Source organism: Epinephelus lanceolatus, chromosome 4 (genome assembly GCF_041903045.1).
Source record: "Epinephelus lanceolatus isolate andai-2023 chromosome 4, ASM4190304v1, whole genome shotgun sequence".
In the NCBI taxonomy this organism is placed as follows: Eukaryota; Metazoa; Chordata; class Actinopteri; order Perciformes; family Serranidae; genus Epinephelus; species Epinephelus lanceolatus.
In genome coordinates, this window is record NC_135737.1 from 47,920,737 (window position 1) to 47,935,828 (window position 15,092).

Sequence of the window (15,092 nt, forward strand, 5' to 3'; positions counted from 1 at the left end):
CTAACTTTATGTTAAGTGTGTGACTTTATATTGCGTTTGTAACTTGACAACGTCCAACTAGGATTCTGTTCCTAAACCCAACTTAAGTAACTTTATGTACATAAATTTACCTTAAGTACGTCTTTTCCTAAACTAAACGTACGAAAATAAACATAACTTTACATTAAGTGCATAACTTGACGATGCCAAACATGATTCTGTTCTGAAACCTAACCCACCTAACTTTACTTTCCTGAACCCAACATACACAACTTTATGGACATAGCTTGACAATGCCCAAAATAATTTTTTAAGAAACCTAACATGTGTATCTTTACTTTCCTAAACCCAAACGATGTAATTTTGTGTACGTAAGTACGTAACTTGACGATGCCCAACCATGTTTCTTTTCCTAAACCATCTACGTAACTTTACTTTCTTAAACCTAACCTACGTAGCTTTGTGTACATACCTTTACTTTAAGTTCGTAACTTGAAGATGCCTGACCATAATTCTTTCCCCAAGCTACCCGCTATCTACCTATCTTTACTTTGCTAAACCCAACCTATGTAACTTTGTGTATATACCTTTATGTAAGGTACGTAACCTAACATAAAACCATGATACATTTCCTAAACCAAACCTACCTAACTCTGTGTTAAGTATTTAACTTGGTGACGCCTAACCATGAATCTTTTCTTGACCTTGCTGGTTACATTAGTGTTAATTCACAGGGTGTTTGTTCGTTAGATATCACACAAACTGTTGTATAAGAATACGTTGAGCGCTCACATGTGGTTCATCATTAATGTTCCTCTCAGGATGAGGGGCAGTAACGTTGGTGATCCTCTGACTTTTATCCCACACGATCATCAGGTCGACACACGACTTCATGAGTCTCTGTTCAGTCTCGGCTCTAACTGGAGCTGTAATTGTTCACTGCAGATCCTCAGTATCATCTCCTGTTTGATGAACACAGTTGCAACAAACTTTGCATAATTTTCATCAACGATTCTAAATATTTAATGTCAGTTTGTGTCTGGAGACCTCTCACTTGAGAAAATAACAGAAACCGTCTGTGTCCTCCTTCAGAGTAACAAGTTAAAAGTTCCCTCCTGAGGAAACTCCTCGCTGGCGTCTCGGAGCAGGAGTGTGCAGCGTGCAGCGTGTTGGACCGCTGGACGCACGTTTAGCATTAACACATTCATGAGCTGCGTCTCTCATTAGCCGACTCCCCGCTGCTGCAAACCGCTTCATGTTTTCTTGGCAATGCAACAAACAGCTTCTTAAAGGAAGCGTTATACGGAGCTTGTGCTTGATCAGCTGCTTCAGTTCAGAGACTTGTTTAACTTCTCCAACTTCTGCAGTGAGGAGGAACAGAGGAGGCTGCAGAGCGAGTCGTCTCTGCAGCCGCTGTATCGCTGAGTCACCTCAACTTCAACGTCAGCATTTAGCATCACTGAGCCCCCCAGTGATGACATTTGTGTCCTTATGATGGTTGTAATGATTGAGAGAACAATGACTGGTGGGAGGAAACAGGAAGTGAATGTGACATTTTGGGGTATTTTATTGAATCAATGGATGCTGACGATCTTTTCTGGAGAACAGTCTCGGAGGTGCGAGCTGCACAAATACATAAAGGCCAGTTGGTAATTCGTCCTGTATGTTCGGTCATACTCTGAATGAAATTGTGCTCCGTCCAAAACTGATCCTGTAAAATTTAAGAAAAATATGAAACAAAAATGTGATTCAAAGATATAAAACATAAAGTAGTCGTAGCTTTTAGCGGCTGATTGTTTCCTGCTGACTCACAGTGACTCTGACACAAAGGCTGTCGGTTATTGATCAACCACACGATCAATACTTGCTGTCAGCAGCTGTTGACATCATCCATTAACATGCTTCATTCATAATAACCATCTTCACATTTAAATACTCTCAGAGGGACAGACGTCCTCTGGAGGACGGTGTCTCTCGTGTTCTGTGAGTTCAGCTGTTTTCTGTCACTGCTCATGCTGATGATCATATTTACTCTCACTTCCAAAACTTGATCGACCAAAATATATTTATAATTTACTGAACATTTATCTCAGCAGTCATGTAAAAATGAAAAATGAAATCAGAGTTTATATGAGGTCAGAACCAAATGAAACAAAATTGTTGTAGATACTTTTTCCATCAGTTCTTTATGGAAAGAACGACGATGTTTTCAAAAATATATGTGGAATAACTCAAATTTGCCTTTCGTTCATCCTCAAACAGTCACCAGAAAGAAAATGTTGGCATTGGACGTTTCTACAAACACCAGATATCTTACACATAAGTTATTATGTATCATATCAACATTTCTCATTTGACGTTGGGACATTTCCTGTCTCGTTTGTAGCGACTTAAATGGGAATGTTTTAATGAGTTACCATGACATTTCCAGCTGCATTTGTGGCCACCAAACCGAGTATGTTTTAACAGGACATCAGGACATTTCCAGTCTTGTTTGTGGTGACAAAACTAGGTACGTTTTAATGAGACGTTGAGACATTTCCAATTGTTTTTGTTGCAACCAAACTGGGTATCAGGACATTTCTAGTCGTGGTTGTGGGGACCAAACTGGTGTATGTTTTAACAAGACGTCAGGACATTTCCAGTCATGTTTGTGGCCACCAAATCGGGTCTGTTTTAATAAGTCATTGGGACTTATTCAGCTGTATTTTTGGCCTCCAAACCAAGTATGTTTCAAAGAGACATTAGAACATGTCCAGTCATAATTGTAGACACCAAACCGGTTATGTTTTAACAGGACATTGGGACATTTCCAGCTGTTTTTGCTGCCACCAAACTGGACGTTTTGACGAGACATCGGGACATTGCCAGTCTTGTTTGTGTTGACAGACCCAGGTGTGTTTAAAGACACATTGAGACATTAACAGTCATGTTTGTGGCCACCAAATGGGACAGTTTAGATAAGTCATCCGAACTTTTCCAGCCGTGTTTTTGGCCTCCAAACCGGTACGACGTCAGGACATGTCCAGTCTTGTTTGTGGTGACAAAACTAGGTATGTTATAAAGAGACTTTCCCAAACTGGGTATCAGGACATCTCTAGTCGTGGTTGTGGGGACCAAACTGGTGTATGTTTTAACAAGACATCAGGACATTTCAAGCGGTGTTTTTGGCAACCAAAGCAGGTTTGTTTAAATGAGACACTGGGACATTTCTATTCATGTTTGTAGCCGCCAAAGTGGGTATGTTGGAACGTGTCACCTGGGTGTTCCCAGTCACGTTTGTGGCGACCAAACCAGGTATGGTTTAACAAGACTTTGGGACATTTCCAGCCGTGTTTTTGGTGACAAACTGGGTATATTTCAAGCGAAAACATGTTGTTTTTATAACCACATCCACACTTTGACCACAATCTTTGACAGCATATAAAGTAAACATAAAGAAACATAAACTTTCTTTATATCTGCCATATATAAACGCACAAATGAAACGTGCATGGTTTGCAGAGAAGGACACAGCCAACATTTATTCTGGCAGCTGTGTCGTCCAAAACAAACAGGAAGTATAGAACTCATCACTTTCTGTGAGACAGACGTTGTGTCGCAGGAACAGATTTTTATTCTTAAATATTATTCTATTTTTAAGCAGCATAGTTGAAACAGTTGGTTGAAATGTGACGGCGCTTCGTTAACACGTGGCTCAGTTTTAAAGGATGTGTCATCTTCATCACGTCTCAGTTCAGGAAGCAGCATGTGATGAGGTGTTTTATTTTTCACCCTGCAGGTTCAGAGATGTGTTAAAAATTCACACCTCCTCACACAGTGTCACACACACACTTATAAATATAGCTTCTCTCACAAAAATACCTCTGGATTTTGAATATATACACAGTACACACACTGATCAGCCACTGACAGATGAAGTGATTAACATTAGTCATTTCGTCACAATGCAACGTTCTGCTGGGAGACCTTTGGCGCTGGCATTCATGTGGATGCTACTTGACACCCTCCACCCACCCAAACACTGTTGTAGACCAAGTACCCCCTCTCATGGCAACAGCAGAGCCCCTCCTCCCTTCCCGTAGGACAAAGCAACGTGACAAAGAGCTCAAGACATCGATCTGGCCTTCAGATTCCCCAGAGATCCTGTGGTGTCTGGCATCAAGGCGTTGGATTCTTATGGTCTTGTAGATTTTCACATGAGTTACCGGCACGCACCAGATGTTCGATCAGACTGAGATCTGGTGGCTTTAGGGACCAGGTTGACGCCTTGAACTCTTTGTCATATTTCTTGGGTCGTTCCTGAACAGTTCTTGTGGTGTGGCATGCTGCATGGTCCTGCTGGGGGCCTCTGCTGTTGGGGAGTGTTGTGTAATGACGGGGGGGTTCATGGTCTGTAACGTTGTTCGGTTGGGTGGAGTGCGTCAAGTGGCGTCCCCATCAATGTTAGGACCAGCATGATCAATGTTATTCACATATCTATGATGTTATATTGATTCTTTGGACAACGATCCAATTTCACTTCAATCCAGTTATGATCCTGCCACTCTTTTTTTTCTAAATGACAACACATAAAAATCATAAATGAATGTAAACAGTTAAACTGACTTTATGATCAGAAACATGGAAATCTCATACGTTGCAGCCTTTCTCATAGTTGAACGAAATAACGGATCATTTAAACTTTTTCTTACTCACCATCTGTTAAAGTGACAGTATCTCCCTAAAGAACAGCACGCTTGAATTTCAGCTTGTATACACAATTTTCCAGAGCAGCGTATGTCACCGTAGCGCTAGCAACAAGTTAAGGCCCTGACACACCAAGCCGACGGTCGTCTGTCGACCAAAGTCGGGCCGTCGGTGAGCGTCTGTCGGCCTAGTTTCTGCGGTGTGTCCCGCACCATCGGCACTTCGGCGTCAGCGATTGAGCATGTTGAATCAGCGGCGGAGCTTGTTGGTGAGAGAGATCACTCTGATTGGCTGTTCAGGTTTTATTTCTTCGCCCCTGTAGCGAGTGAATCTGCCTGTAGTGAAACCGGGGCTAACCGCTGCTTCCTCCTCAGGCTCCACTTCACTCAGCTGCCCCACAGACCCGCTGCTTCTTCACACTTTAACCTGAATAACAAACCGGAGCTAGCTGGGAGCGGCTAGCGGAGCGTTAGCCGCAGCATGACCGGAGGGAAGCACAGCCAGTTAGCCTCCGCTAGTCTCTGAGCTAGCCCCGGCTCTCCGTTTGGATCCAACCGGAGCACCGAGCCCTGGTTTGTTATTCAGGTTAAAGTGGGAAGAAGCAGCGGGTTTATCGGGCAGCTGAGTGAAGTGGAGCCTGCGGAGGAAACACCGGGACCGTCTGGATGTAATAGTCCGTGGAGGTGCTGCGGTGCTCGGCTGCACAGATAGGAAACCCCTCGGCTGACAGGATGTACCACTCTCTCACTCCGCTCTCTCTCACGCAGGCGCAGAACGTACGTGCTACTTGGCCGTCGGATGTAGTCCGTGTGGTGTGTTCAAATGCAACTGACACAGGGCGACGTGAGGCGACGTAGACGACGCAACAGTTGGCTTTCGTCGCCGCTAGTTCTTTGATGTCGGTTTGGTGTGTCCGCACCTTTAGGCTGAGTAAGACGACCGACCAGGCAGGTTTATCGTGTTTCCCGAGTGTTTTGTGTCTGTGCTTCGTCTGTTGACTCATCTTCTCTCTGAGATCCACACTGCTGATTTATTCCTGAGTAAATGACCTCATTGTCTTTCTCTTCTGGCCGTTACCTGCCTGCCATTGTTTGACGATGACGCAGATGTGCAGTGGGAATCTCAAAATAAAGGCACATCTCTACGATGATATGGATCAGAGTTTCCACTTTGCATTATTGATGTTGGCTCACTGAATTGATATCGTTACACCATTGTGTGACGTGACTGTAGCTCCCTCTAACCCAGGTTTGGCGCTGTGCCCGCTCAGGCCTCTTTAGTCCAGTGGGTCCCAACTGGTCCAGTCACAGGGTCCAGATTTGTCCTGAGTCATGAGTTCAAGGTCTTGGACATGTGTTGGCCGTGTCCTGGAGCTAGTTTGCTGCCTCTGTTGAGTAGCTGTCTGTTAGTCACTCACTCTACAGCAGGAAACAGCACTTCAAAATAAAAGCTCTATGCCAGAAATTCACTGTACTCTAAAATAAAGTCTGTTTTTACCTACTTGACTCATCCCTGAGTCACTTGCGGTCCACTCAGAGTGGACCCGTGACCCACTTTGGGACCGCGACCCACCAGTTGGGCTCCAGTCTGTCTGTCAGTGTGAATGTTAAGTAGCACAGCAGCCTGCTCCACATTAGCCTCTCTCTGTATGTTGGTCTATTTCTGCCGGAGATGAGTCCTTCTGTCCCACATTGTCATGTGGAGCATCACTTCATGTCTTCGGCCTCCATCATGTTTACGTCCTCACACCTTCAGGCAGGATGCAGGATGTGGGCCGGACACGGACAGGTGTGATGCTGTGTGTGTGTTTCAGTGAACGTATGACGGGAAAATCTGACGAATCAGTGTGAGCCTCTCGTACAGTGACACGTATTTATTTTCTGCAGTGTCACAGAGTGCTGCAATAATCAAAGACTGATAACATGAGGAATGATGAGACGTTAGAGTGAGATGATGTTGCCTGAGATGTGACTCAGTGAGATTAGAGCAGGTGAGAGGAGACGAGGAGAGGAGGAAGGAGATGAAAGGTGACATGACAGAAGAGAAGGGGAGGTGAGCTGTGATGATACAAGATATGATGAGAGGAGATTAGATGAGATTATATGAACTGGGAGACGAGAGATGAGAGGAGACAACAGGAGACAGGAGGTGAGATAAAAGGACATAGATTAAAATAAGGTGAGGTCAGAGGACATGAGATCACAGGTTAAAGGAGACGACATGAGATGACATAAGGTGAGGATTAATGAGATAACGTGAGAAGGGATGAAAGAAGATGATGGAGAGAATATGAGAGGTTAAATTAGAAGTAAAATAAGGGAAGACGAATCAATTGAAACCGGTCGACTGCAGAAGGTTGACCCTCTTGGGGCTGACGTCACGATGACGTCATGCTATCAGCTGGAGGTGCAGCTGCCTCTCCCCCACAGGGCTGTAGGCTCCATAGGAGTGTTAAAATGTGTTTGTCTTGTTGTGTTATTGGGAGCCAGAATAGAAGGAGTCATGGCTCAAAACCAGCCGCCACTGCCCGTCAACAAAAACAAAGACAACTATGGTTAAATGTGATAAGACCAAAGGACTGGACGGAGGCCATCATCAAAAATGCTCACATGTGCAGCGCACACTTCATATCAGGTTAGGGAAAAAGTATTTCCTGTTGTAGGGATGAATAAGGTTATGTGTATTAAGGGTTATCATGTCCACCTCATGAGAAACTGGGGAGGGATTAAGAGGAATATTGGATTTCTCTGCAACGCTAACTTTTTAGCACATTAGCTAACGTTAGCTTCCATAGCAAAACAAACAAGTGTGGTCCTCCTTTGTAAGATTGGCTTCCTGTGACATCATCCATCCACTGAGTGAGAGCATACGGGTCGGCCAGTCTGGTCCCGTTGGTCAGTGTTTGTGTCTCTCGGCTGCAGGAGATGGTTTGCATCCTGTTTATGTATCAATCTAAAATAAAAACCATGATAGCTAAAACATTTATTCTTTCTGCAGCAGAGAGCTGAGGCGTCTGTCGTTCACGTCGACATGTTGTAAACTCACAACGATGTTCTTACGCTACGTTACAGATGAACAGACGGTGGCGCCAGAGGAATGAATGATGAATCAGAACGTCTTTGCAGTCTGCTCATGGAAATGATCGTATCTCTTAAACTAAATACTGCACAGGACACGTTTTTTACTTTTATCAATTATTATGGTTTATTGACATCCATAACTTTGTTCCTTGTGTTGTACATATTTTAATGATGTGAAGCATTTAAGGAAACTCCAAGAAATGACATGACAACAAGCATAGATACCAGTGTAGGACTGGTGGACTGTTTGTGATGCAGAGTTAAAAAGATGAGATCAGTTGAGACGATGAGAGATGACAAGATGAGAGATTGATAATATTAAATATGATAAAATTAGAGGAGATCAAGTGTGAGATAAGATCATGAAGACAAGAGATAAAATGAAAGAAGAAGAGAGGGGGATGAACTGAGGACAGAGGAGATACGATGTTATAAGGTGACAAGAGGTGAAAGAAGATTAAATAAAATGAGATCAAATAAAAGGACGAGAGATAACATGGAGTAAAGATTTTGAGACAATGCAATAAGTGTATTAGCTTCAGTATACGAGCACGAGGTTTAGACCGCGGAGAAGCTGCAGAAGAAGAGTGAGTGAGGTGAGGAGGTCCTCCGACAGCAGCAGCAGCAGCACGTCGCTGCTCTTACATCAAATCCAGCTGAATAATGAATGTGGTCAAAGTGTGTTTAGAGCTGTGATGGTTCTGCAGCCTCTGTAGTGCTGATTCCAAACTACAAACTCTGTGTGTGTGTGTGTGTGTGTGTGTGTGTGTGTGTGTGTGTTTCAGAGCCGCAGCTGAAGGGCATCGTGACCCGTCTCTTCAGTGAGCAGGGCTTCTTCCTGCAGATGCAGCCTGATGGAGCCATCAGTGGAAACAAGGACGAGAACAGCGACTACAGTGAGTCTTTAACACGCCGACAGCTGTTCTCCTCGTCCTCACGCCGACACACGGAGCCGGAGCAGCGACACTGAGAGCAGGAACTGAACTGAGAAATAAAACACACACATTAAAGGTCCAGTGTTTCAGATCTGATGTCAGAAATGGAATAAAACTTGAACATGGCCACGAGCGGCGACTCCAGGGTTCAGTGGACGTTAGCTAGCTGACACGTATTAGCTAACGTTATTCCAGTTAAAGTTAGCTTTAACCAGACAGTTATGTGTCAAAAACAACAGCAGAGGGAACCACCAGGGACGGCCGGATGATTTCTGTGATGCCAAAAACTTTGACGAATTGGATAATAAATTGAATCAATTTTAAAACACTGAACAGTAGAAATGTCGATGCAGTTTTCATAGTGCACAAAAACGATGCCGCTATGCTTCGGTGTCACGTAGCGTCTGTCCTCCGCTCTGTGAGTTTCCTCGAGGGCGAGGATCAGCTCCTCCACGAACACCGACAGGGCCACCGACACCAAGGTGATGGTGGGTCGCCGCCAAGACTTCGCTCTCTTCGCTCCAAAGTTTTATTTTCAACGCCAGTATTTTTTGTCACTGTCCCCCTGACTCTGCACACACACCTCGACTCTGCTGCAGCTTAACAAAGCTTCTTAAAGCTCAGATCATCACAGAAGGGATTTCATGACCAGCTCAGTTTCAGAGGTGTTTCCAAGAAGCATCTAAATGTAAGACTCGTAGATGAGCCGATAACTTGAGCTCACTCCTGACGAACAGAGACGCTCCTGTTAGTTTCATTTATCACATCAGGTCTTAAACACTTTGACAACGTCACAGAGAAATACAGAAATAAAAGGAGGAACAGCTGACATTAAACGACAGATCTGTGTCCTTCGACTGATTCACAGTTTCTGTTGCCTTCGTCTTCCTCCTCATCCTCAGAAACCTTCTGTTGGCGCCGTCAGTGTGAATGTATCTGTGTGTGTTGGAGGAATCTCCTCAACAATAACCCTCTCACATTAATCCCATTTTCTGCTTCTCCTCACGTTCTGTTTCCATCTGTTCTGTTTTTATTCTCTTCTTCTCGTTCTTTCCTGTTTCTGCTCGTACGGACGCAGAAAACAGAGATGATGACAGAATCACATCTATGATGAAGGGCGTAAATATTCATCAAGCTTGTGAGGAGTGTCGCGGCTGATTTGAGGTTTAATTTGAGTTTATCGTGAACACGGAGCACGATCGTTCGTTCTGAACTGACCTCAACCAAGTCACGTGACTCATTAAAGAATATAGACATATGACTTTAAAATGTTAAACTCATCAGTAAAACTCACAAAAAAATCTTGGCATGAGAGGAGGGCTTTTTTTTATTTTGCGTTACGAGAATAGTCGAAATTTTGGAGTCAAACTTTCAGTGCCAGATATACGAATCATAAATCAGAGGACGATAGTTTTTATATATTTCTTTTTATTTGAAGAATAAAGTCAAAATGTGCAGCCTGTAATAAAACACATCCTCTGTGTGTTGCACACATGTGTGACCGTTGATACTTTAGCATGTGCAGCGACCTCTTCAGAGTTTGTTCGCTCTCTTCTTCTGAACAGACACAATTTTTGGCAAAAATCTTTTCAAAGTCCTGATTCTTATGACCACACTGTGTGACTGCACTGGAAGACAAATAATGTCATTGAAATTAAAACTGATTCTGAAGTACGGGTTTACCGATTCATCTACAGGAGGCATTTTGTCGAGGCAGCTGTATACGCTAACGCTAAGTTTGATTTCATCTCAAAAGCTTGACTTAAATCTTGAAACGTGAAGTTTGTTCTTCAGATTTTAACTTTACTTTTTTTGACAATTTATCGTTACTCTTGTGATGCAAATTTTTTTTTAAAAAATCTCCTCTGATTTGCTTTATTCTGTGCTCGGCAATACAATTTAAAGTTTGAATTTATTCTTGACATTTAGACTTTATTTTGATTTTACTTTCAGGTAGAGATGTACCGATACCACTTTTTCCCTCCCGATACTGATTCCGATCCCTGAACCTTAGGTATCTGCTAATACCGAGTATCAATCCGATACCAGCGCGTAAAATAAAAAATGGATGGGATATGAATTGTTGTATGTCTCAACTCCTAAAACTCTGTGTAAAATATTAAGAAATAAATACATAATAGTAGAATGAATGTCATGAAACTTTTATTATTATTATCATCCAGTGTTGACACAGATCAAGACACAGGTTAAAGTGCAGCCACACAATTTGGTAAAAAGACATTTTAAAGGCTACAGTAGAATGTTTTTTAAACTCTGACGTGAGGCTTACGTGGTATCAGATTGGTCATAGGCTGTACTCGCCGATATCCGATACCGCATTTTAGGCAGTATCGGAGGCATTTCCGATACTGGTATCGGTATCGGTACAACTCTACTTACATGGGTTAGGGTTAGACTTCATTCTTGAAATGGTATTTCAACTTTATTCTGAACATTTCGACTTTATTCTCGTCAATCGACTGTTCTTGTAATGCAAAATAAAAAAATATAAAAACATCCTTTGATTTATTTTCTCGTTCCTGATGCTTATACTAAAAATGTGACTTTATTCTCAACCGTTCGTCTTCATTCTTGTAATGAAAAATATTAATTAATGTATTAAAAAAATCATCTTCTAAATGATGTTTTCTCGTGCAGCACTAACAATAAAAATTCAACTTTTTCCCAACATTTCGACTTTATTGGCAATATTTGGAATTTGTCCTGGACATTTCAAACTTTATTCTCATGATGCAAAATTTAAAAAAATCTTCCTCCTCTGATTTCTTAATGCATGGCACGAATACTGAAAGTTTGACTCTGTTCTCAACATTTCAACCTTTGTTCTCGACATTATGACAATTCTCTTTATACAAAATTTAAAAACTTCCTCTCCTGATTTTTTTTTTTTGTCTTTTTCATGACTCTAATAATAAAAGTTCGACTTTATTCTCGACAACTGGTTCTATTCTCGCAATGCAAAATAAAGAAACGGAAAACATCTGATTTATTTTTGTCCTCATGCCGAGCACTAATACTAAAAATTCAACTTCTTCCCAACATTGAAACTTTATTTGTGATATTTTGACTTTATTCTCTTAAAGCAAAATTGAAATTATTATAACGTTTTTCTTATGTTTGGCAATAAAATAAATAAATTCTCAAAATGTTATTTCAACTTCACGCTTGACATCTGAATTTATACTCAGCATTTAGACTTTATTCACGTCATGCAAAATAAAAGAATTATTCTCCTCTGACTATTATTATAATTTTTTCCAATGCCTGGCATTATTACTGAAATTTCGCCTTTATTCTGAACATAACCACTCTCTTCTTTTAAATCCATTCACCCTCATGTGTGGCCCTGACACGCTTCAGTCTGCTTTAGGAAACGTTCACAGGAACATAATCTGATAAAGGTGAAGCTCTGTGTTTGACAGCAGAGCAACATGATTGGTGAGATTTAAATATGAATCAGGAAGTAATCTTTGAAGAAGTGAACGAGGCGATGAATCTGAGCAGACGTCTGACGCTGCGGCTGCTCGGACACATTTCAGTCAGTAATCAAAGACATGAACTTCACGCATGTATCTCAGTTTGTTTCTGTTGAATCTCTGCGAGCAGCCGGATGAGCTCAGGATTACAGATCCTGCTGCTTCTCCTCTTAAATCCTCTGGTTTGGAAACGAGAAGCAAAAAGAGGACAAGTGGAAGAAGAGGAGGAGGAGGAGGAGGAAGAAGAGATGTTTTGGATTCCCCCCTCTCTCTCAGATCATCTCTGTCTCTGAGTTAAATAAAGGAGGATTAACAGCAGCCATCGCCACAGGCCTCTTCCTCCTCCACCTCCTCCTCTTCATCCTCACCCACACTGCAGCTCTCTGTCCCCGAGGATTAAATCACCTCTCATCACTTCATCCCTCTCTCCTCTCCTCTCCTCTCCTCTCTCCTCTCCTCTCTTTTGTTCAGCGGCGTTTTCTGTGTTTATCAGCTGGAAGCGTCACATCCAGCAGGCTGAGGACGCATTTTAACCTGCGTTAAACACTCGCACAGTTTAAAGTGCTGAAACATGTCCGTTTACACAGATGTTCCTTGTTTTAAATACAAAATGGATTCTCTCTGTTGTTTGTAGAAAGTATCACTTTTGTTTCATCATTTTGAAAGAAAGAGATTTTTTTGTTTCAGACTCATTCTACCATGAATTAAGTGATGTATTAAGGTACATGTGACCTCTCTCTACCTCTGCAGTAACCAACACTGTCTGTCTGTCTGTCTGTCTGTCTGTCGCCCTGCAGCTCTGTTTAACCTGATCCCAGTAGGTTTGAGGGTTGTGGCCATCCAGGGAGTGAAGGCTGGACTCTACGTGGCCATGAACGCAGAGGGATTCCTCTATACATCAGTAAGAAAGTCTACCTGTCTATCTGCCTGTCTGTCTGCCTGTCTGTCTCTTATTCACTTTGTGAGTCAGTTTTTGTTTCTAGTTTCTGAGTTTCTTCTCGTCACACAGTAGCTTGAAAAGATATCAGGCTTCTAGCAGAGCTGCAAACTTTTTATGAAAAACACTTTTGATTCTGGAGGCACAGTGGTGCAGTGGTTAGTGTGGTCGCCTCACAGCAAGAGGGATCCTGGTATGAACCCCATTGTGGGGGAGCTCCTCTGTGTGGAGTTTGCATATTCTCCCCGTGTCAGCGTGGGTTTCCTCCAGGTGCTCTGACATGTTCTCCCTGTGTCAGCATGGGTTTCCTCCAGGTGCTCTGACATGTTCTCCCCGTGTCAGCATAGGTTTCCTCCAGGTGCTCTGACATGTTCTCCCCGTGTCAGCGTGGGTTTCCTCCAGGTGCTCTGACATGTTCTCCCCGTGTCAGCGTGGGTTTCCTCCGGGTGCTCTGACATGTTCTCCCTGTGTCAGCGTAGGTTTCCTCCAGGTGCTCCCACATGTTCTCCCTGTGTCAGCGTGGGTTTCCTCCAGGTGCTCTGACATGTTCTCCCTGTGTCAGTGTGGGTTTCCTCCAGGTGCTCCCACATGTTCTCCCTGTGTCAGTGTGGGTTTCCTCCAGGTGCTCCCACATGTTCTCCCTGTGTCAGCGTGGGTTTCCTCCAGGTGCTCTGACATGTTCTCCCTGTGTCAGCGTGGGTTTCCTCCAGGTGCTCCGACATGTTCTCCCTGTGTCAGCGTGGGTTTCCTTCAGGTGCTCCCACATGTTCTCCCTGTGTCAGCGTGGGTTTCCTCCAGGTGCTCTGACATGTTCTCCCCGTGTCAGCGTGGGTTTCCTCCAGGTGCTCCCACATGTTCTCCCTGTGTCAGTGTGGGTTTCCTCCAGGTGCTCCCACATGTTCTCCCTGTGTCAGCGTGGGTTTCCTCCAGGTGCTCTGACATGTTCTCCCTGTGTCAGCGTGGGTTTCCTCCAGGTGCTCCGACATGTTCTCCCTGTGTCAGCGTGGGTTTCCTTCAGGTGCTCCCACATGTTCTCCCTGTGTCAGCGTGGGTTTCCTCCAGGTGCTCCGACATGTTCTCCCTGTGTCAGCGTGGGTTTCCTCCAGGTGCTCTGACATGTTCTCCCTGTGTCAGCGTGGGTTTCCTTCAGGTGCTCTGACATGTTCTCCCTGTGTCAGCGTGGGTTTCCTCCAGGTGCTCTGACATGTTCTCCCTGTGTCAGCATGGGTTTCCTCCAGGTGCTCTGACATGTTCTCCCTGTGTCAGCGTGGGTTTCCTCCAGGTGCTCTGACATGTTCTCCCCGTGTCAGCGTGGGTTTCCTCCAGGTGCTCTGACATGTTCTCCCTGTGTCAGCGTGGGTTTCCTCCAGGTGCTCCGACATGTTCTCCCCGTGTCAGCGTGGGTTTCCTCCGGGTGCTCTGATATGTTCTCCCTGTGTCAGCGTAGGTTTCCTCCAGGTGCTCCCACATGTTCTCCCTGTGTCAGCGTGGGTTTCCTCCAGGTGCTCTGACATGTTCTCCCTGTGTCAGCATGGGTTTCCTCCAGGTGCTCCGACATGTTCTCCCTGTGTCAGCGTGGGTTTCCTTCAGGTGCTCCCACATGTTCTCCCTGTGTCAGCGTGGGTTTCCTCCAGGTGCTCCGACATGTTCTCCCTGTGTCAGCGTGGGTTTCCTCCAGGTGCTCCGACATGTTCTCCCTGTGTCAGCGTGGGTTTCCTCCAGGTGCTCTGACATGTTCTCCCTGTGTCAGTGTGGGTTTCCTCCAGGTGCTCCCACATGTTCTCCCTGTGTCAGTGTGGGTTTCCTCCAGGTGCTCCCACATGTTCTCCCTGTGTCAGCGTGGGTTTCCTCCAGGTGCTCTGACATGTTCTCCCTGTGTCAGCGTGGGTTTCCTCCAGGTGCTCCGACATGTTCTCCCTGTGTCAGCGTGGGTTTCCTTCAGGTGCTCCCACATGTTCTCCCTGTGTCAGCGTGG

General features: G+C 44.2%; 1 protein-coding gene across 3 annotated transcripts in view; it reads left to right on the forward strand.

Annotated features, from left to right (window-relative positions):
• LOC117259332 (fibroblast growth factor 12-like) overlaps positions 1-15,092 on the forward strand; it is a 79,641-nt gene that overhangs the window by 46,111 nt on the left and 18,438 nt on the right. For all 3 annotated transcript variants that reach the window (XM_033630613.2, XM_033630612.2, XM_033630611.2), the window contains exons 2-3: positions 8,534-8,644; positions 12,978-13,081. In XM_033630613.2, the coding sequence (XP_033486504.1) occupies positions 8,534-8,644; positions 12,978-13,081 (215 nt within the window). The remainder of the gene's footprint in view (positions 1-8,533; positions 8,645-12,977; positions 13,082-15,092) is intronic.